Source organism: Salarias fasciatus, chromosome 14, assembly GCF_902148845.1.
Source record: "Salarias fasciatus chromosome 14, fSalaFa1.1, whole genome shotgun sequence".
Taxonomy (NCBI): Eukaryota; Metazoa; Chordata; class Actinopteri; order Blenniiformes; family Blenniidae; genus Salarias; species Salarias fasciatus.
The window spans coordinates 10483273-10507744 of record NC_043758.1 but is presented as its reverse complement, the minus strand read 5'-3'; the positions used below and the strand labels follow the sequence as shown (position 1 = coordinate 10507744).

The 24472-nt window shown below is 39.5% G+C and overlaps 1 protein-coding gene across 2 annotated transcripts in view; it reads right to left on the bottom strand.

Moving 5' to 3' along the window:
• Positions 1–24472, bottom strand: part of drd2a (dopamine receptor D2a) — a 53690-nt gene that overhangs the window by 7513 nt on the left and 21705 nt on the right. Inside the window, exons 1-3 of one of the 2 annotated variants that reach the window (XM_030109075.1) lie at positions 19234–19293; positions 16758–17068; positions 9967–10076 (exon numbers count right to left, since the gene is read on the bottom strand). In XM_030109075.1, the coding sequence (XP_029964935.1) occupies positions 9967–10076; positions 16758–17036 (389 nt within the window). In that variant the 5' untranslated portion in view covers positions 17037–17068; positions 19234–19293. Of the gene's footprint in view, positions 1–9966; positions 10077–16757; positions 17069–19233; positions 19294–24472 lie in introns of those variants that run through there. The other variant, XM_030109074.1, reaches the window with a different exon arrangement.

Sequence of the window (24472 nt, the reverse complement as noted above, 5' to 3'; positions counted from 1 at the left end):
GCTGCCTGCCATCTCTGCTCACATTTTATTTGATGTGGATTCCGTTTGTATTTTCAGCCTAATTTCTCATGAGAATGAGGTACTGTAACACTGGCTGTGCTTTTCTTCCCTTGGTATCCTACAGGACGGACCTTATCATTTAACCCTGCTGCTGTGCTTCGCCGTATTAGAGAGCTTCCGGGAAAGAAAATCTGCAGGTTGGTGTCTCACTCATTGATTCCTGTGCTATCTGGGAAGAAACACTTAAGACATAAAGTCAAGAAGCGGCCTTTTAAGAGTACACTGAACGAGTCTCTATAAAAACATGCTAAGGAAATCATGATAAATTCCAAGTAATTGCATTATGTCATGCTATCAGTGCAGCAGGCTCCCATGGCAACCCTGAGACAATATACAGCTGTAATGGCTCCTTCCAGGAATGCTCTGGCAGTTTGCTGATTCTCTGACCTTAAAATGTATTTTTCCTATCTCTCTGGTATTTTGGCGGTAGGACCAGAGGAGCATGGGTGCTGACAAGAGATGTTACTCCACAGATACAGTAAATACAAATGTGCCTTTGATCACAATCTTCATGGACCACACTGGAGTTTAAATACTGCACAAGTACGAGGCACCTGGCATTGTGGAGGTTATCCATTCATGGCCATTTATCCTAAAGATCATGGAAGCATTTCTTGTTGTGATGAGCTGTTATGACTCAGGGGCCCCAGCAGGTAGCCAATGTATATTTTGATTTAGTTTGATGAGATAACAGCATCAGCAGCCATGCAGGTTAATATTAAAATGCTTGAAATGAATATAGTTGCACATTAATCCAGCGGAGTGACTGTAGGATTTTTTTTTTTTTTTTTTTTTGTTCATTTACACATGCAAGGCTGGTTCTGAGAGAACTGATCGCTTTATAAGCGGAATTTTTAAGTATTTTGAGTGATCAGATCACATGCGACGAACCCCGATGCAGATTGTTGTCCACGTCGTTCATGTTGGGCTAACCACTTTATACGCCACTTTCGCTAAAAGGCCTGGCGTGCAGCTATGTGTCATGCAGTAGACGTTATCTCCAGATGTCAATGTCTTTCATAGTTACTTTGAAACACGGCACACACTGATGGCGTTTACACATTACACATTATGTATTTTTCTTGCAAATATTCGTGACACATGACTGTTCACACTGCAGCGCCCATGTGATCAGATGCATCCCAGAACACCCCGGGAAGTGTTTTGAGTGAAAGCACTTCAGTGCCTGTTCACGCTTGTCTTTAATGCTCACCAGCTGTGATCTGATCACCCTTTGGTCTGATATCTGATCATACTTTAGCACACGCTAGTGGCGGGTGACTACATGACACTGAAGCAGCCTTGTGCATTAATAAAATACTAAGATATTAGAGGACTGATATTGCCTACGAGAGAGTTGTAAATGTTTTTAGCAGGAAATGTGACCCAGACGTTTTACTAGAAACCAAAATGCAACTGTTTTTGGCACAGTGCCAAAGCCGCTTGCTGCAATTTAAATGATCTTATTGTCTAGAAGAAACTTTGGAGAAAACTGGCAGCAATAATGAGCTGATGTTGCTTAAAATATAAATGAATCATTCTCATCAATACTCATCAACTGGTAAACAGGTTTTAATTGCGATGAAACAGAACACTTATGCTGGTTGCAGCAGTGAATCAGCGTCTATTTATGCTTGGGTTACTGCGGGTGATTCTTATCTCGTTTCTACAGCTGCTTCATAGTTTGCGCAAAGTTTCTTCTCCAGTTTGTTCAATTCTTCTCTGAAGGCAGTAGAACATATCTGTGGATGAATCAGTGGGCTTCAAAGGCCACAAATGTAGAAATGGTGCAAAATCACAGCCATTATAACACAGCCATCATCTGTGTTTACCTCCATGAATTCCCTTGGAAATAACCCACAAACACATCTACAGACATTAGTGCTTCGGCTCAGTGTTGGGCTGATTATGTGAGACACCTGATTGCATCGTGCTGTTTCACATTTTATTCTTGAAATGGTGAATATGCTGTTGCATCACATTTGGTATTATAATTTGACCATTTATGCGGCAAGATTTAGGAGAATTTGAAGATTGAACAACACTTTAGGTTTCATGGAGAAAAATCCTTCCAGTTGTCACTGAATGGCAAAGCTTCCTCCGAGCAATAAGACAAGTTGATGGTTTATTTCTAATTACAGAAGGACTCAACTTATCTTACACTTCATCAAGCTGTTTTGACTCAAAGCTGCTGTATCAATAAACCTGTGAGCAGGTGTGGAAACACCCACGAGGCCTACACATGCAAGTGAACCAAGCTTTACTGGAACAGAGAATAAGCCAGCATATTCAGTTAAATAGAAAATAATGGACAGATACTGTGGACACCAGCCAGGCTGCAATATATCAATATATGGGTTTGAGAATTAAAGACTGATGAGCTTTGAGATCTATTTTCACTTTTCTGACTGGAAATAATTTTAAAATGTTAAATCCTCCAGCAATAAAAGAAAGGGTCAACTCTGTGATTAAAAAACAACAAAAAAGGCTTTTATGATGAAATGCTGAATATGACTTCTAAAGGTAAGTCTGGGGGGATTTTTTTCAAGAAATACCTTGCCATGTCTGTGGGCCATGCATATTTGTATTCACTAATGTATAAGTAACCATAATTAATACTTTTAACAAGATCGTCTTTGGATGGAATCAAAGAAGATGCTGTTGACTTCCCATGGTATCCTAAGTTTTAATTCAATTTAAGGTTGAACGTTGGCGGAAGCTTTGCGACGTCCTAACAAACTCTGAAATCTGAGGACAGCCGTCCATGCTTTTCTGCACATAGACTTTCTACAGCTATTCTGCTCAGATTCTGATGCAGCTCAAATAATTGGAGGCATGGGAGAAACCCTTATGACACATTCCCCCATAGCTGACTTCAAGCACTTTTGCTTTAAAATGTGGTCGTGGGAATGGTTTGTGCTGAGCTTTAGAAGTGAGATGAGTGAGAGCGCGTGGCTGAGAGGAGCCGTGCCAAGGTGAGTCTAATCGGCACAGCTGTTGTTTGTTGGCAAATAATTCTCTCTCCTTGTAAAGCAGGCGTATTTGCTGCACACCACGCTGGAGAACAACGGTCACTTCAGGTCAACGCCTGCATTGTTTGAACTGTTAGTACTCTGGACAAAGACTATCAGCAAATCTGTAAAATACTGCAGTTTCAGACAGTAACAGCTCTCCAATTGCATAAATTAACTTTATGTTCATTTAAATCATATTGATGGCTCTTTAACTATAGGCTATAACTTCATATGATAACGTAAACCACCAAAGCATTAATTTGTGTGTGGAGTCTATTACTGTAATTAAACACATTTGATTGCAATATATATTATGTATTATTGCAAAAGAAGTGTATTCATGTAACTAAAGTTAATAGTAAACATTCTGCCATTAGTCTGGTGAAAATATAACATGGCATAATGCTCACCGAGACAATTATTGCAAAATGAAATATCTTCAGAATCAGCCTAAAGACATCGTCTTGGCAGCCATAATTGGAGTTCGCGTAACTCAGAGTTGGCATGTGTATATTCATATCACCTCCTACTCAAATGCAGGCTCATTAGTCTTTCTGCTTCCGAAAGGAAACGAGGAGCCGGTTCATTTGCCTATTGTTGGAGGGCAACTCAACTACAACAGCTATTAATACAGATATGGTTCTAACGAAAGACTTTGCTCGTGTTTCCACATTTGTTCAAGAGAAAAAGCCGCATAATTACCTCCATATTTGGTCAGCAGTACTTTTGATGTCGACATCAAATTATTGGCCAGAAGAGATTTTAAATAAAGCAACTGTGACTTTTTCAACTTCGGTAAAAACAAACTGGTGGAAGCTAAATCGAAAGAGCATGATATCTTCAGTCGCTCAAGCTCACACTGCAAAAATGAACAAATATGAAGGCATTTGAGACGTGGACATCCTGCAGTTCGAAGTTGTCCACCGCTCCACCACATGACTCTTAATTTATGCAGACTGTTTTCAGTGTGCTTCCATCTTGTGAATTCCTTGTTCCCCTTTTCAGTTGTACTGAAGATAAAGTTACTGCTGTTGTATTTATCCATCCTGTCCTTCCAATTCCCAAGTCTGCAGCAGGCTAGCTCGCACTGGAAACAATATCAAAATGTAAATTGAGATCGTGTTCTTCTCCTGCATGCTTGCAATAATCAATTACACTACACATGAAAATGATCTACCATGAGAATAATAAGGCTTTCATGTCTGTGTTGTGATTAATTTCAGTGTGAGGAGAAATTGTGTCCATGGCTTCAGAGGTCTACGCATCAATTTATTCAAACACTTTTGATTTATTCACACTTGTTTTAATGTATTCAAACAAAGTTTGAAAGAGTACATCCTGTGGTTTGAACACTAATAACTTCATTTACTGTAGTAAACAGGTGAAAAGCCTGTCGTGAGTAAGTCCGCTTTGCGCAAACTGCTTTTATTGATGCTTCTCCAGAGTCATTAATCACATCGTTCTCATGCCAATTATACAGCTTAATAGGTGAATTTATTTTTGGCAATACTACATGTAGTTTTAAGGGAAAGACGTGAGTAATTACTCACATTATTTTTAAAGCTGCTGCAATCAATGTCTTCAATAATAGATGTGATGAGTGTAAGCACAGTAACAATCCTCCATTCTGAACCTCCAGGCTCTGTGCTTTACTTCACTCTGCAAGGCATTTCAGCATCTTTTAGCTTTCTGCCCCACATAATTGCATTGATCCTCTTTCATGACCCTCACGGTGTAGTTTCAGCTTTTTTCTGCAACGAAGGTATAAAAACTGCTTGTGTGCTTCCATTTAGGCACCCTGCTGCAGACAGATATGTTCTTCCACAGTCTAAAAAAAGGCAAGAAAAAGAAAATGTACAATTTGAATGGAATATTTTCACCTGTCTGACTGTTGTTGCATTAGAGTTGAGTTTTTCTGACCTCGATTACAATATGTCCGGTGGTTTCACAGGTAGTTTGAAAATAGTTGTACAATTCAGCAGAAGAGTAGCAACAACTCGTGCCAACTGAATCCGATCCTTTTGAGATGTGACAACACTGGGAATGGGCAATAAAAGATAATATAAAATGTTGTGCTGTCAGTTTTAATCACATTGATCGCAATTAATCGTGATTAATTCATGGAGAGCTGTCAACAGTGAACTTTTTTAAAGCTGAGATTAATCGCAATGAAGAATCTAATACTCATAAATCAGTCCCAATGTCAGGAAAAATACTATCATCCTCTAGTTCTTTTCTTTGACCCAATTGGCAGACCTCAACGGATTAATCGCGATTAAAACTGGCAGCACTAATAAAATGATGTGGGTAAATTTATCCACCCATTTTCAATACCACTTCATCCAGGTCATGGCTGTGTGATGCTGCAGGCGGAAGAACATGCAAACTCCACACAGAAAGACCTGGTCGAGGTTTGAACCAAGGAAGGAAAACTAATCACTCCATCAGTCAGGCAGCCCACAGAGTGAAAGATTACTTTCACAATTTGAGGGGGGACCCAAAAGTTACCGGACTGTGGTTATAAAAAAAAAAACAAGAATGATTTCAGACTTTTGGCCGTTATTCGTCGCTATAGCAAAATTGTGAAAAATTTCACCTCCCAAAGACACACAGGCAGCTCACACACAGTGTTTATGTTATTACAGTCCCGCCCCCTTCTTGGAAAAATGCGAAAATGGTCCCGCGCCTCTTAACCACGGAGCAGAAACTGGCTCGCGTGGACATGTGCCAGGAGCTGAACAGGCAGCTGGAGGACGATGGAGGGTGTTTGGGAAGATCCTCACTGCTGCGGCAGCTCCGGGAGGCGGTCAGGCTGAAGCGGCCGGCGCTGTGGGAGAGTGGGGACTGTTTTACGCACAGGGCTCTGCGCGTAAAACAGTTCCTGATGAAAAACGGCATGGCCCTGCTGCTCCATCCGCCGTATTCCCTCCATTTAGCCCCGTGCGAGTTTTTTCTCTTCCCAAGAATGAACAAGGAACTGAAGGGGCGGAGATTTGATGACATGGAAGAGGTGCAAAAACAATCGAAGAACGCTCTTAAAGGGACCATAACGCAGGAGCATGCTGATTGTCTTGAGCAATGAAAATCCCAGCTGCAGCACTGTATTCAAGGAGGAGGAAGGAGAGGACTTTGAAGGTGACAGTTTTGATTAAATGTGAAAATAAAAAAAATGAAAAGTTATAACCACAGTCTGGTTTCTTTTGGGTCCCCCCTCGTACACACATTTGATCAATCATTTGATCTTTACTTAAATTACGAAGGTAATGGAAATAAATCAAAATTATCTGATAAGTTTCAAGGCAAAACCGCTGCGATTCACAGTTGAATGAATGTTGTTACTCATATTACTGATACTTGCCTGGTTTGTTCTAAATTGAAAGATTCTTGAAAGATTCTCCAGTATGAAAAGCAATGACCAAAAAAAAAAAAAAAAAACAAAACCCAAAAAGTCTAGAGTTTAACCAACAGCTACTCCTTTTGTGTTAAACACAGTGCTGAGTGTGTGTGTGTGTGTGTGTGTGTGTGTGTGTGTGTGTGTGTGTGTGTGTGTGTGTGTGTGCGTTCTTGTATTTCTATCCTTGTCGGGGCCAAATGTCCCCACAAGGATAGCAAAATGTGAAACGACGTGCCTTGTGGGGACCTTTTTCCGGTCCTAAGTAGGAGAAACAGTGTTTTCTTGACCATGTTGTTGTTACTGAAAAAAGTAAAAGTGCAAAAACATTTCTTTAGGGTTAGGCTTTGTTGTGGTGTGGGTTAGGGTTAGGGTTAGGGTTAGGGTTAGGGGCTAGACATGAATGGGAGTCAATGGAAGGTCCCCACAAGGATAGAAATACAAGACTGAGCGTGTGTGTGTGTGTGTGTGTGTGGGGGGGGGGGGGGGGGGGGGGTGCAATGTATTTTACAATAAAGTATGAAAGAGCTTTGATGAGGTCTCACTGCAAATAAAAGAAACACACCTGATATATAGAAAAATAGTACCTGAATTATTCCCCTGCTCATGTAGTTTTTGCTGATGTTCACACAGAAATGACTGCATTGTGCATTTTAACACCACTGCAGATATTTAGATCCCAAAACACGAGTTTGAAAATCTTTTACTTGTTGCTTTTTGCTTATGCTTTATATACGACTTCAATATCTGTTTTTACCAATGCAATAGTTTGTTTTTTTTCTTCATATTTATCTTTATGTTCTTGGTACTCAGAGCTGAAGATCTTCCACTGAATTAATTTTAGTGTGTTGCTGCTGTTTTGCGATCATTAAATGTACCACTGGTGCATGACATTTCCATTTTTTTTTTTTTTTTTAAGAAAATTGCTTATCATTTGCATTCCCCAGTTAGACAATAAAAAGCCACTGCTGGGATTCAGTAGACATAATGTGATTATGTGCATTTTAAATTGTTGATGCAACTTTTATGATCTGCCGGAGCAGCTTTGCAGAGAATTTTATTCTTTGTCAGTATTTGTCGAGGTATTCTTTGACATAAATGAAGACTTTAAACACTGAGGATATGACAGAAACTTTAGATGAATCTAGCAGTAGACTGACTCACATGAGATGAAATGACACATCATTTCCTGAAGATTCAGTTTGTACTGAGACTCCGCTGGGATTGAAGTGTACAAACCATCTATTCTGCACTGCCTGCGATCATCGCTGAACTCTGACTGGAGCGTTTGTCAGGACTGGAACAAAACTACATAAAACATGAAAGTTTGGATTTTTTTATTTATTTAAGAGTGGAGACAATAGCTAAGTTACACATTTTATTTCTATCTATACATAACTGAGTCTTATATTTTGCAGATATCAGACATTTTATGACTGCGTAAGTTAGGGTTAGGTCATTTTTATTATATACTCATATATACTTATATACCTGTTACATTTTGGTTACCGTACCTTTGATCTGTTACATGTGATTATGTTCATAAAGCCTGACTGATTGTTGATTGACTGATGTTCTGCTGCTCTGTCCAGGCTTGCATCATCTCCTAGACCCACTTTCTCTACACGAGCATTGTTCCCTTTGTACTGGCTTCACATTAAAAAAAAAAAAAAAAAAAAAAAAAAAAAAGAAGAAGCTGGCACTACATCCACAGTTTTGCTCGACTTACATAAATTTTAATACCTGCTTTTTCCAAACTCAAAGTCTTCTCAACCCACTTCCTTCAGATTAGCGTCAGCTTCTACATGTGTTTTATCCAGGCAAGTACAGCAAGTACAAGACTCACTCTCTTGACTGGAGTCTTTTTTTTTTTTTTTTAATTCATTTTGTTCAATCTGGTACTATTTTGTAGACCCACTTTCTCTAGACGGTTAACATTTTCCATACATGTTGTGTTTGCCATCTTCTACAGTTGCTTTCACGAGGATTATGTGTCTTTTCAACCCATTTTATCCAGATTAGTGTGATTTTCAATCGTTGCTTCATTTAAACTCGCACCGTCTCCAAGACTAGTGTTCTGCAATCCACAGCTGTGGAGCCGCATGTTGCTATCTGCCAACTCTGTAGACGCTCTCTACACCTTTCTCCAAATTACAATGTTTAGGCAACATTTTTATCTGATTTTAGTGAAGTTCCACAGCAGATAACCTTTTAAACATTTAAACTATTCAATAGTTTGACAATTTGTCAACTGGAATATGTGACATTGGCCCACTGCCTTTCATCATAGGTCATGAATATTGACTTTTCAGTCACACTTCTCGGAAAAGTAACCTTAAACAATTTTACAAAAAAATAAATAAATAAATAAATAAATAAAAGAAAAAATGAAAAGAAAAAAAAGCCTAAAATTTTATTGAGTATGGAAAAACTGATTGACTTTTATTCTCAATGATTCAGGTTTACATGTTTTTTTGAGAGGACAAGAGGAATCAAATAAAAGCTGTGAAAAAAGGAGAAAAAAAGTCCACAAAACAGTCAGCTGAATGTACCCAAAAGATGGAAAGTATGAAACTAAAACAGATAAAATGGCTCATAAGCTGGATAAGCTTTGGAAAATATAGCAAGATAATGATATAACCTATACTACCGTTATCTTGAAGGTTACATGTTTTGTGGCTGCAGCAGACAAATTTTCTTGGGTGCAAAGTCAGCAAAGACTGCTGGTTTGGAGGGAGAGGTTGCTGACCTCTGTCCTGACCCACTTTCTCCAGACAAATGCCATCTTGTAGTCCCACTTTCTCCCGAACAGCGACATTTTTATGCCTGCTTGTGTCATGCCCTACATCCACTCTCTTTGTCACTATTACCATCTTGTATATCGGTTTTATCTGTAAAAGCATTGTGATTGGCTGCAGACAATTTAAGTCAGCGTAGCAAAAGGTGAATCACATTTTAACCAACTGTCAGAGACTTGTAGCTTTTCATCTTGTGAATGTTTTTCTCTGTGGTATTTTATATTTCCCTTTAGCGCCTCCTTCTGAGGATTGCATTTGACATTTTGGTTTTCTTCCTCTCCCGTGAGCTTAATGTGAGGTCATATATTTCTTTGAGTGCTAAACTAAAAACGGCACTTCCCAATCCTCCACTTTTGAATGTTTTGGTTGCTGAATGTGACTTGAATAATTTACTGTCGTCTTTCACCTTCTTTTCTCCCATTCAGGTTTTCACATCCTTCATTAACTTCTTTTTGAAATATTTATGTCATGTAATTATTAAAAAAAAAAAGCAATTAGCGTGATCTGCTGTCAAAGTCTTTAGGGGTTTTTTCTATGTAATGTTTGCAATGTAAATTGCAACATGAATAGGATGTCGATGCCCATGCACTTAAATGGTAATAGTTGTCATCTGTTCTTCAGAAAGGTAAGGATTTCCTATAAAAATTCAAGCTGGAAACATGACAGGCAGGACTAAAATAAATGTGTGCCATGGCAAACTCACCGATCAATGCTGATGGCGCAGAGATTGAGGATGCTGGCTGTGCACATCATCACATCCAGAGTGACAAAGATGTCACAGTGGATCTTGCTAAAGCGCCACTCTCCCACTACCTAGAAGAGAAGAACATCAACACATGGCAGCTTACAGCGACAGTCAACAGAACAAAGCCATTACACGTGACTGGGGAAGGCAGCTCTTTGCCAGAGACAGCATGCTTCTCTGTGCAATAAAGAGCAATAAAAATAACAGAATAAAAACAATCAAGCCTGGAATAATTTTATCATAATGTGCAAATGAGATGCAATACTGCTCCAGCAGAGCAATGGATGGTAAAATGGATGAAAAAAAGCATGAAAGCAGACGAGAAGTCAACATAATACATACGCTGATGGCAGCAAGCGCTGTTTCCTGTAATTTGTTCTGAAATATCACGGAGGCCTAAGTGCAACTGTATGCAATGTAAATGTCACGAAGACTGCATACAAATGCACAATAAGCTACAGTGAACGGCAGTAACTGTAACAGGTATGTCAGCTGCCGGCTGACCTACATAAATGGACAAACTGTCCTGTAAAAATCTGTGACGAGGCTTTATTGCCAAATTTGGATCACAAAATGCTTTGAAACAAAAATTCTCCAACGTGAAATCGGGGAATGGCGACTGACTGTCACTCCAGATATGATGAAGGGCTGGGAATACAAAATGCATCAGAGTTTGCTGGCTGACTGATGTACAGTTTAAAATTCCAGCGGTATCTTTGACTGACGTTATTTATATTAGACGGCATGTGTGGGGATGACAGCCAGTCTGATCTGAGTCTTCATGTGTTCATGCTCATTACTGAACTACAGACATCCTAATTGTCAGTAAGATAATTGCCCTTTAAAAAGAATCCAGGCTTATAGCTGCAGGTGACTTTCCATCAAAAGCATGATCGAAGCCTATTAGTATTCATACTCCTGTTGCTCTCAGCTGCGTGGTCAAATCCCTTGATGGAGGGAACTTCATCAGTGTGGCTCTGACAAGTCCGATGCCGCCCACCTTGCCTGACACTACGGCCTATACGTTTCCTCCCACAGGTTTGTAAAGGGTAAGAGAAATATGCGAGCACGTCGTTGCCCAAGTGTCGCCACGATTAACCTTTGTCCCTGGGTTGTGTCTTCATAAAATTAGGCTCCATCATTAAATAGAGGTCTACTGTTGTCTGCAGCACTCGCAGTGATTGTCCAATGATTCGATCGACCAATAACCATCCGTCTCCTTGTCACAATGTCCCTAGTCTTCTCTTTTCTGTAATTTTCCAAGCTTGACATTTGTCTTCAATGCATCTTCAGGCTGCACACTGTTCTCTGCATTTATTCCATCGCTTTGTCTCTTTTGCTACTGTCACTCGGTGCCTTCTTTGTTTTTTTTTTTGTTTTTTTGTTTATGTCAGAGGACAGGTTGTTCTTAGAAAAGCTCCTTCGACACAACCGACAACTGTTTTACAACCACATCAAATTAAACTACTTTAGAATTTAAGAGGCCCACAACCAGCTGAAAGCATCACATGCCTTCAGAGTTGCAACACAGATCTTAATCATATCAGTGTGGAGACGACATGGCCTGGATATTAAACCGCCTTTCACTGCACGATATCACAGGCACTGAAATCAAACCAAGTGATGAATGTTACGACAGGCTGACTGTACAGTAAACACATCGCCTCCGCAACTTGATGTATAATTCAAATTGTGCATATAACATATCATAACTCAGCACGTTGATACATTCTGAGTTAATTTACAAATGAAATGTAAGGTGTATAGGCAAATTGAAAATGCAGTAAGAGGGCCTGGGGAAATAAACACGCTGTAAATCAGTGGGGGAATTAAAGTGGCTTCCACTATAATCTGACGTAGGTTTGTCTTTAGTGATACTGCTGCTACGAGCATGACTACTACTGATGCTACAATCACAACAAAAGCAAAACGAGAAGGAAATGGATGAAGAATGAATGAAGTATGGTCAGTTTTAGTCACACTTTTACTTCTACCATCACTGCTCCTTGTGATAAAACAACCATGGTAAAGAAGACAAAGTAGAAAAGAAGAGTAAACAGAGGGAGATTGAGGTGATGATTAAATAAAATGCATGACCATCTAAAGCATTTTGGTCTGTGGCAATGACGGTACCAATATTACCATTATTACTGAATGGTATGAAAAACACGGCGATGGAACACAAAGACAATTCAGATGAAGAAGATGAAGAAAAAGCAAAAAAAACCCAAAAAAAAACTGCTTTATAACAAATTGAAAAAAAGATGCAGAACAAACAGAAACTAGAATCACAAGAACAAGAAGAAAGAAAAGAAAATCTGAATAACGGCAGCAGGAGAGTCCAATACATTAGAATTTAGAGGAAAAAAAAACCCACAACTGAACAAGCTATCAGACTTTCACTGTAGCGACAGATATAAATTACATTTAAATTACCCCGACTGTTTTTGTCACAATGTTAGATTGGTTTTTATCAGGAATGAGAGGGACTGGGTACAGTGCGTTGTGATAACCATCTACAAACCCTCACATTAGTAACACGGGGACGCACATCGCTCATATGAGTTTGGCTTTAATCTTTGCCCTCTTTTGATCTCATTGAAACTGTTACATCTTGATTAGAATAATCATTAATGAGATCGCTTCATGCTGCTCAAGCAACGTGATTTCCCAGCTTGTCTCAGTAGATGTATGTTTGTAAGACGGCGACAGCAAATCTATTGTAGGGAAACTGCAACAAACTGTGCCTCTTTTGCTGTGCAGCAGGCTGACTGGCTGTTTGTCAACACGTCCGTCTTCCTGTGTTTGAATAGCGGCGTGACGGCTTTGTTCTACTCTGGGTTTAAATTGCATCGGCTTGTTAGATGTCTCCTCTCACACAGGGACGGTCAGGACAGTAACCCTTGAACTCAACACTAAAGATCACACTTTCTGGCTTGAATAAAAAGTGGTCCTTTGACATAAAAATAACCAAAAGTGCTTCTGGGTTTACTTCTGTATTGTTAGTCTGCGCATTCACACAAATCCCATAAACCTATCTGCTGTAATGACATGGTGTAAACTGCTATTTCTCGGCTCAGAGGGTGTTTTCAGGATAATATGGAGTCTTCGTGGAAGGTTTCAAGCCTTTATTGTTCACTCTTTTATAGAATAATTATGTTTTATGATTGGTCTTCATTTCCAGGTTTTACGGGGGAACAAGGCTGAGTATTTGTGCCTCACAGTACAAATGAAATCAGGCATGAAATGTGTTACAGTACTGGAAAAAAGAAAAAAAAGATCAGGGATGGTTGAAGTGTGACAATTACAAACGAATTCAACAATGACAGAGTTATATGTCAATAATCCACCACAGAGAATCATAAAAAAACACATTTTTTACATGTCTGTACCTGACATATAAAGGTCACACCTCTGTGCTTTTCTGAATTATAGACATATCAAAAACGATTATATTTTAAATCAAAGCCAGTTAATGTGTGAAATTTTTTTTAATTAGAAATGACGGTAGAAGTTTAAGTACAAAATTCTCCAGATCGGTCAGAGAAGCCCTTAGCGTGGTCAGATCACCGGCGTCAATCATGGAATGAATGAATACCCAATAATGCTCTTTACATTTTTGATCAGTGCAGTTTTACAATCAGAAAAAAAATGTTTATGGTTGGCCTCTTCATAGAATTAAAGTCATTTCAACATCTGCTAAATTCAGGCAACGAATGCGTCATGATGTAAACACATGACAGAATTCAGATTTTTTTTACTTTACTGTAGAAAAACAGCAGGCATGAGTTCTGCACATCATGTATGTGCTGCAACAAACAAAGAGTGCAAAGTCATTTCTTCTTCCATCAAAGAAGAGAAAAAGAACAAAGGAGTTGTTCTTTTTTTCTATTCAGCATAATTTAAAATGATATCTGACCCTTAAGTTCTGCATTATTCCCTCCATATGCTCTGCAAATCAGTCACACTTGGCAGAAAGCAGAAACTGTGGTAATTAATGCAAATTTAGCATTTAATAATAAAGGGCAAGCTCAATTCCCTGCCCACACTCTGTGACGAAGCTTGCATTGTTTCTCATGCAGATGCATTATTAACACGAGGAACTCAGTCATCACCACGGCCAGTGACACGAGCCTTTCAAAAAAAAAAAAAAAAAACAGACGATGAACTGTCTGCACAATGACTAATGAAAAGAAAAACAAGGAACTCATGTGGCGAGGGAAAAGGTATGCCCAGCAATAATGTTGCCAAACACAAATTTCTGATGACGTCCCTAATGGGAAAAGCATGTTTTTTTGAAATTGCAAAGTGAATAAATAAATAATCTTCCATCCAAGGCTGTGCAGTAGTGAGCTCCGCATAATGTACAGTATGAAAGCATCTTCAGTCAAAGCATACATCGAGATTTTATTGTAACACTGGCTGGTATCTCTCTCTGAATGATGCAAAATGTGCAGCACTCAGACATTTTCATTACTTTTCAAGTAATTTGTTGAGAATACATAAGTTATATAAGTTGAATTAGTTACATAAGTTTGCACTGATTTATGCATGCTTTTTTTTCTGAAAGTGAATTTCTGTGGAAGTATGCCAGTTGGGACATATTTAAACAAATGTATATGGATTTATATTCGTTTGTATGAACATATACAGTAATTGCAAGCATTTTTATCACTATCGCATTGATTTTATATTTACATACACCGACTAGCATAGATTTCTACCCACTGATTTTCTTCAGCTTCAAATTTGCTGCACTTCTTACAATGAAGAGATTTTATTCCTGATGATCACTGATTTGTGGGATTTGTGCAAGTTTGCACAGGCTTGAGCCTGTTAGTGTCTCCATCTCCCTTTATCCTACTTCATGTTAAGAGGAAGTTTTAACAGTTTAAAAAGGATGAACTAAAATCAAATGACCTCTCCTCTACAGAGATAAGCACACTGACTTAGACAAACATTGCTTATTATTCTAAACAGAACTTCACCTCCTGAGATAATTGTTGTTATGAGTGTGTTTGGATAGTGGTTTTAAGTCGGGTAACAATTGGTAGGAGGGTGAGAAAGCCTTTTCTTATAATGAGTTCGGTGGGGAAGCAGGGCCTTGCATCCCCTCCGAAACACATCTTCAGACAAAGACATGAGGAAAAAAAAAAAAAAAAAGTTATCAAGTCTGAGGCTGCATGAAATAACGATCCCATCAGTCTTTGATCGAGATGTGAATTCCTATAGCTGACAGCAATAACTCTGCAGCTGGATTCGCCTCCCTGCAGAAACTGTGGTGTCACCCAAGCCTGCACTCAAACAGAAGCTGCCAAGTGCTGAATGAATGTTGTAATCCAATGTTACGCTTCCGTGTGATACACAGTTTCAGGAAACAACTGTCAAGAGTGTGTCCACGAGCGTGCTGCGACTTGTGATCAATGTCAGCCCGAGAGTGGCTTCACCGCCCACTCTGCTCTCAACGCTTTGCATCCATGAAAACACTGTTGGCAACGCACATGTATGCGATTACACCTCTTTGCACATGAAAGCACTTCCCAGCTATATTGAGGTTCCATTGAAAAGTTTTATAATACAATTTGGGGCTTTGATACGTGGCTGATTAGAATTCAACTCCCACTTTTCTGATCTTCTTTGATGTAGACCCCCCTCCGGCGTGTACCCAGTTCCCCACAACAACAGAGGGACTAAGTAAATAATTCTGATAAACACAAACAGGAGACATCCTGCATACAATTCTTTAAATCAGTGCCAATTGTTAATTTTCTTTTTACAGTGATTTGGAATTTTAATTTGCGATAATCTCCGCCGATGTGAGACTGACACGCTTACCATCTCAGCGCTGATCGGTGTGCATCACAAACATACAGGCAGAGCAAGACTGACAACGTAGGGACACTGCAGAGCTTACAGTTCCTGCAGTGTTTTTGCGTTAAAGCCTAATGGTCACAAATAACTTCTGGATGTATGAAAAGAAAGAGCGCAGGCCAGACAGTAAAGACTGACCTTATTATTGATTTATATGATTATGCAGGATTTAATGCAGGCCCAGCCTGTGTTGCCTTTGTGTCAGAACTGCTCCCAAAAATAATACATTAATCCACACCGTCGAATGCAAACAGTCAAATCCCAGAATTAGGAAGAATTATTCATACGTGTCTGAGCTCTGAATAAATAGCGCGGTTTGACATTTTGGCATTGTCACATAGCGCTGCAGCCTTACAGGCCTTTAACCAGAGCAGGCCTGATGTTTACAAGACTGATGTGAACATATTAGCCTTCACCCTTGTTTCACCTTGAGCCCCTGACCTGCAGATGACTGCGGGCAGCTTGGAAACCATTTCCATCAGTAGTTTACTGCCAACAGATTTCACAGAAGTGCCCCGAATATAAATGATTCCCTTCGTTATTTTTGAGCTCCTATATGTCAAACTGAGCACTGCCGTTAAAGGTGTTTTTTGGAAAAAGTTGAGTGTTAATTTTTCCTGCAAATCTACTCTCTGATGATTTGATAACGGTATACAGTTTGTGACGCTGGAGAGAATATTAAAACTGTTGCGGAAAAATAGTTCAAAGACTGAAACCTGACAGTGATGCCCTTGTGATGCTTGGATACAGAAAGAGAAAATGTTTTTTGGAGAGCAGAAAGATCCAGGAGTATTTGTACTTCGCCGGGATGCAGACATCAATATAGGCATGAAAAAAGAGCACAAACACAAGCGAACGCCCCGTTTCTGTTTCCCTACCTCTAAGTAGACGACCCACGGCATCACCAGCGTGGCCACCAGGAGGTCGGCCACAGCCAGGCTGACGATCAGGTAGTTGGTGGTGGTCTGCAGAGCCTTCTCTCTGGATACGGCCATGCACACCAGCACGTTGCCGAAGACGATGACGAAGATGAGCAGGGTGAGCAGCATGGCGTAGTAGTTGTACGGGTGTTTCTGCTCCTGGTCCGTCCTGTTGAGGCTCCATGTTCCGTTTTCAAAGAAACTGTCGTTGTAGGCATACTGGGTAAAGACATCCATTAGCTGTGAGTGATGCAGGCCAAGAGCGGGCCCTGAAAAACACGCAGACACAATACAGCATTTTAAATATTTGTCTTTTATGGAAATTTTCGCGAGCAGAAGGAAAACATTACAAGACATTGGTTTGAGATAATCTGCATTCCTCCAGTAATTGCTTTACACAAGCTACTTGTCTATTGATCTCTTAAACCCCGCTGCTCTCAGTAATGGGTCAATCTTCATTTTAATTTGTGGGGTGACCCGATAGTCGAGTGGCGAGGGAGCAAGCCAAATGCGCTAGAATGTTATCAGCCGAGGCTTCGGCCGGATTACCGGCCTGCCGGATGTGAACTGCATCTCATTCAGCTCACTTCACAAACATGCATGTGTGAGTCTACTGCGCGTATCACGAAGGGAGTGGGGGAAACAACCACGGTCACGACTACATTTCCAACTAATTACGTTACTGCAACAAAAACCACATCCAGTGAACGCAAAGGAAAAAGCTGAACAGGGCTCGTTTAAGAAAACGGTGCGAATTTAAATGACTCTTGCAGCAGCTCACAGGTCTCTTCATGTAAAACTTAATGTCGGTGTTCGGGTCATTTTAATCATCATGCCTTGGCTCCTGTTGAACTACAGTTTGAATATAAGATTGAGCATAGATATACTGCTAAATGTAAACAATTTGGGGTTTTGTAATTTATTTATCAATAAATAATTCATGTTTAAAATCAGAAGTGCATTTTTTTTTTAAATTAATCAATAAATAGACTTCAACACATTTACAATACAATCTTCCTGAATGACATTAATCGCCCCACGGTGCTCGAGTGTGAGTGGTTGTCTGTCTCTTTCTGTGTTTGCCCTGTGATGGACTGCGGATCTGTCTGAAGCGACCCTGAACTCCCCCCTCAGCTCCCTGTGACCCTGCACAGGGTCAAGCGCTATAGAGGGTGGATGGATGGATGAATAGCCTTAATGCTCGCTGCTAAATATCAAGGTGATCTCAAACACTTGAGCTGATTCAATAATGTCGATTCTTTGTTGCATGTTTTTCAGCTGTTCTTTTATCCGTGCTTCAACCCCACAGTTTTGTAATGAAATTTCAAATCCACCGTGCCAACAAACGTACTCTCATCAATTTCCATGAATCACTTTCATTAGCTATTGTTTATATCCGATTTCCACGCTGAAGTTTATGGCCTGATTTGTCTGGTGAATCGTGTGATTCACATTTCAGAGGCATCCTGATGCCGTGTAAAAAATAAAGCCTGGTTAAAAGCGTACAATTTTCTTTTAATACTTTTTTTCCCTTTAATATTCAAATTGAAAAAAAAAACATGTTAAAGTTGGTGCACTGAAAAAAAACACACGTTGATAATGTCAAAGGTCAAAGAGTGGACTTTGCTTCACCAGGGAATGGACGGAGGAACATACATCCTCTGTTCTCTGTCCTCTTATTTAAGGAGGATAAGATGATTCTTCTCTTCAAAGTGATAAAAGATCCTTTAATAGCAGATATTACAAAACACCCCAAAAAGCCATTCTAAAGTTAAAAAAGCAGATAAAAACATCTTTCATTCATAGAGAGTGACACTCAGACTCACCCTGTTCACCTGTTCACCATGTAAAGTTTGGTTGGACTTGCAGACTTTGTTCTGTTGTTCTGTTATTAGTTGAGTCACATTCATTCATTTCTTTTGTTTTTCTTATTTCTTCTCATTAATAATTTCAACATCAACCATCTTTGTAAAAGGAACCTGGCTAACATTTCTTTTTTTGTAGAATAAAGATATTATAGTGATGACGCTTGTTGGAAAAACAAAATCTATTATTTATTTTTATTTATTTAACCTTTATTCAACCAGGAGGGTCCCATTGAGATTAAAAACCTCTTTTCGAGGGAGTCCTAGGGGACATTAATACAAAATTCAATTATGTGTTCATTCGGGTCCTTGCAGACAGAATAAAATCATTTGAGTTTCAATAAAATGTGAGGATTTTTTCAAAAGCATTAATCTTTTTTTTCTTTCTCCGCTGCCTCCCTGCCTCTGCAGCCATACGGCTAAATCGGGTGGTACATAATCACTCAACCTGGAGTCAGTGAGTATTCAGTGGAACAGTGTGATTTGCATGAACTACACATTCGCCTCACCACCTTCTGCTGCTGGCAGATATCTCAGCCCTGTCACTCAAGGTGAAGGGAGATATTCACCTCATAACGCACGGCACAGCATGGGACACAAACAGCAACCCCCTCCCTGAAATCCTGTTCGTGACAATACTATGTAGGCTGAATTTACAGTAAGCAGTCAAAGGGGGAGGATGTCCATTAAGAGGTTATCTGTCATAAAAAAATAAACAAATAAATAAACTCAACAGCAGATATCAGACACATTTTGTAGAGTGGGAGGATGAGCGCCCATTAGCTGCTGTAAGGGTTGCATGTTTGATTTTGTAATTTGAATTATCATTATTATTAGGTATTAATGTGAGTGTATAATATTGTCTGTTTCTTTGTGTTTCTATCAAATCACTGCCCAGCAACCCAGTTGAATGGTTTGATCACAATATTTTCAAATTAAGAAAATGTGTTTTCATGTAATATTTACTTTTACTTTGCAGCTTTATCTTTTTTTTTTTTACTGACTTCTTGTCAGAAAATTAAAGGGAGAAAGATAAATACGGAGGAAAAGGCATTTCTGTGACCCCCACAGTGATTTTTCCTGAAAATTAAATTTTGTATGGCGCTCTCTGGTGCCCCCTATAGGCGAGAATGGCACTTCTACTGTCACGCAGGTGAGGGACGAGAGTTCAGAATCAGTTTTTCAAGCAAAGATTACATTAAAGAAACAACAGCAGATAGTTGAAAAGCCAGTCCAGTTGGACTCTATCGGTAAAATTAAAACAGAATAATCTATAAATGATGTACTAATACGGAAATGTTTCATATTTATGCACTTCATACAGCTTTCATGGATAATACCAGCGATAACAGTGATTCTTTTCTCTCACTGAATTTCTCACTGAACGTCACTGAATTTCTGTAGGCTGTAGCATTAATGCTTTCACAGCCCTTAACGTGTGGCTTTGTTAGTTGTGCTCTTTTGCAGTCCAAAGTAAATATCTGCTGCGCTTTGAGTGTTGTAGTGAGAACTCTTGTGAACAAATAACAAAGATCAGAACTTTTATTTGATAAATCTTTGTTGGTTTCTCTTGTTTCACTTTTATAGGAAATCATTTAATGGGGCTGAAATTAATGTGTACATTTGACACAGTTGTGGTTTATTTTTGATTTATCATTTAATAGGTACATTTTTGTGAGGAGAATAGAAAGTTTTTTCAGGAGCAGTACACCTGCAGAGAATTAATATTTGATCTGACTGTCATGCTGTCTTTAAGACGTCACTACGTCTGTGAGGATTAGGTCGTATTCTGAGGGAGCTGGCAGGTAGGTTGTTCCCAGAATATCCCCGTTCTTCAGAGGATGCAGGTTGTCTCAGTTCTGTCTGTTCATTTAATCCCAGACTGAGAAGATGATGCTGAGATCAAGCTTCGGTGTGAGCCATCTGTTCCTCGCTGCACTTCAGATTTCACCTTGTGATTCTTTGGTATTCTCGTCATGCTGCTGAGTGAATTTGGGACCTAGATCTTTTTTTGTGAAAGCATGCGCTGATGTTGACCAAAATCCACCAATTACACATGTTCCTTTAATTCTCTGTCACTCAAAGTCATGACAGGAGTTGTTAACACATTTAATAATTTCAGGAAATTACAGCATCAGCAAAATGACGAAATCCTAACCTTTGCATTGCTGTGGTGGCCGCTTCTCACAAATATTTAAAAGGTGTTTAAACAACTGATTAGCTACTTAAAATCAGCATCTATAACCCACTGGTAACTTTATTAGGTACACTTTTAGACTCTCTAGTGAGACCCAGACGCCGCTTTTGACGCACTATATTTTCACAAGAGACGATCATTCATCCAGCGGTCATCCACTTCTAGATTTATTCAATGCAGTTTATATTATTTACAAGATATTTCATTACTAGTTGCTGAAGTGCAACTCACTCTGTATGAGTGAATTGAGAGTTCACTGGTCTATTGATAATGCCTCAGGGCTCCATTAGCAGGTGATAACTCAGCTTGAGGGTAACTACAAATCACCGTGAGCTAAGAGGAACCAATATGATGTGTGTCAAAAAAAATAAGTGTTTTGGCAGGACTTATGAAGGAGGTGTCTCACTGCATCAAATCTGATTACACAAGTATATTTCCTGAACTGGTCAGTGACCATATACAGGTTTTTTTTATATAGGTTTTGTAAGCCACCTTACTTCTTTTCAATGGCCAAGTCTAATTAAAAGGAAACTACTGTGAAAAACATCAAATGACTGTGTACTCAGAAAACTGACACAAATCATCCACAAATCATTTTTGTATTGTTGTTCCCAGTGAGTTCTTTAACAACCCAGTGAAAATATATATTCTGCACATATTCCAGTTTCTCTCTGTTAAATGTATTCATGTATGAAACAGATTTAATGCGCAATTCATTCAGAAACCACTGTGTCATGCCCAAATTATCGTACGGGGGGATAACGACACTCCAGATGGATCCAGGAGACAAAAGCATGTCTGTTTATTTTGATGTGAGGTTTGTATTTTGTTTTCTTGTCTGATTAAAATGTCGGTGCTTCTGAGTGGACCAGATGTCATCCTGCTCATAGACTGGGGATTTAATTGATCCAGTTTAAACAGAGCAAAGCTATCTTCTGAGACTCGAACACACAAAGGCATTTTCCTACATTAGTTGAGATCAGTGTGAATTGAAGTGGTAAATTCAATGTTTTCCTGCATTTTTGTGTCTTCAACTACTTTTTGCTGCCTAATGAGATACTGTAAGTACTTCATGTTATTACTAACCTTTAATTAACTCAACATTTGGTCTAATTCTAAAACATTTCTGATTCAAAGATTTAGTAAATTTTATCAAAGCCACTTGATATTTGTGTTATGAAGCATCACAACAAACCCAAGCACAAGCGCGTGTTTGCTAAGCAGTGAATAAAGAATAGCTTAAAAAACATTTTTAACAAACCATTCGAGTGCCTGGTCTCAGTTTATAGGAATAATGGAATAAATGAATGAAGCAAATTTACTTTAATCACATTTAGAAGAAGCTGAAGTGATAAAGCATGCCCGCTGCCTTAATGATCAACACTTGAACTGAACAGTTAACCTCTTTTTCACTCACAAGAATCATAATTAGGAAGCAATTTTCCTAATACAAGTGATCCGAACTGGGGAAGTACGAATAAAGAATTATGATTGGAGCCCTGGGTATGAAGACTGAGCAACTACCCAGCTCGCTCTGATTGATTAGTGTCAATTCGACGGTCGCTGGTCATCGGCTAAAGAATGAATGAAAAGCAAGGACGATTAAGAAGACGGACCCATGTGAGGAGAAGAAACAGACACAGAGGAGATGAGTTTGAAGACAGCAAAGTGAGGGGATGCCAAACGGTCTTTACTTCCATCAGATGTCCTTGGTCTGTTGGGTAAAAAACTGCTCTGGTGCTCTCTTTGTAGGACGGACGAGAACTCCCTCATCGACACATTCACACAAGCACGCACAGAAAATAGTCTAAGCAGTTCAGCTCCTTCATACCTGTCTAGATTTCAGTTTATGTTCTATCCAGTTTCACTCCATTTCTCTTTCCCTGTCACTCTAATTGGCTCAACAGTCTTCCAGGCTGCAGCGCTCACTCCCACCTTCATACAGCTCACTTTATCCCTGCGCCTAATGTCATCTTTCACAGCCAAGCAATTATTTTCCCAGCAATGTAATTGTTCCCACTTTGCTGTTAATCTATGCCTGTTATCTTTGATTGTTAACCTCAGTCACGCAATAAAGGCAGTGAAAGTCTCTTCACAACATTTTCTAAAGTTAGAATGAAGACAGGAGGTAATAATATTAGCTAAGTAAGAAACTTCAATTCAGTTCATGACAGTTTATAGGAGCAAAGGTTTCTTTCAAATCCAATCAAAATAAGCTTTATTTATGAAGCACTTGAAGCACAAAATGCAGCAAAAAGTGCTTTACAGGTTTAAAACTGAATAAAAATGGAGGCTGTTTCAGAAGAATATGTTGTAAGTGTGTGTTTTATGAGTTGAAAATTGCAGTTCTTACTCCACTTGACAGCAACATTAACCAGTCGCTTCTGAAATAAACTATGTCACTGTAGGTTTGAGCATCAAAGTATTGCCTTGAGAGGCAAAAAAAAAAAAAAAAACTGCGTGAGTTATGTTCCTATGGAGTGTTTTCAGTCTTGAAAAAATAAAAGGCCAAAGGCAACATGAAGCACATATCAAGGTTACTTTTAGCAAGCCTGACATGCCAACCCATGAGGTTTTATTCATGGTATCACTGCTGAACACCATCTCTTCATTAGGGCTCTTGTCATAGCACGTCTGAAAGCTCTGCAGTCTTCTGACACCTACATATGCGTAACAAAAAGTGATTGCGGCTGTTTTGCTGTCTGACTTTTGGTTTTTTTTTACCCAATAACTCAAGTGTTGATGAGTGAAAACAACATAATTGTAGCTTTATATGAACACTGACTATTTAACATTCTGGGGTCCTTGAAAACCACTGCTGAACGGGACATTGTAAAGGACAATCTGCCGGCATATGGTGAATTTTTAATAGGGGTTTGGTACATCTAACCTACAGCACATCTGAATGTCACTGCGCTGATGAGATTACTTATGAGATGGGATGAGAGGTTCACACACTTGTTCTGGCCTTGATTTAACTGTATGAATAACGCGCGTCGTGCAGAGGGAGCAATGTGTTGTCCACTTTGTGCTTTCAATGCTGCTAATAGCGTGAAGTCCAATACAGACACCAAAGACGAATCAACCGTGTTCTCCTTGACTTTTTCAAACCCAGCAGTTCACTGAATTAATAAGACAAGTTACCAAGGAACACGGAGGAGAGCCTCAGAGCAGGGAGAGGGATAGGAAGGATTAAGTGAGAAGAGGAGGAGGCACTGTGAGCGAAGCGTGCTCCTGTTAGGATATGTAAGCATTGCTCTGGGGCACCAGTCTGTGCGTGTGTGTACCCTGCAGATGCCCTGTGCTGTCTAATCTTATTTATTTGCCCACTCCAGTTCCTTAGTTACAGTATGTGAGACTGTTCTCACTGCTGGCCTCATCCCTGGCGCTACCTTGAAAACAAAAACAAACCTCTCTCTGCCTGCTGCTGCCTGGAATGGTTGATATCTCTAAATGGTGTCCTCGGTGACCTGATAGAGGTAGATTACATCCTCTTGACAGGCCAATCGCAGGTCAGGGTCAATGACCACAAACAAAGGCAGGGTCTCTGCACGGCATGAATCCTGAACAGAGTGGATGAATGGTGGATGCGAAAACATTTAAAAAGATGT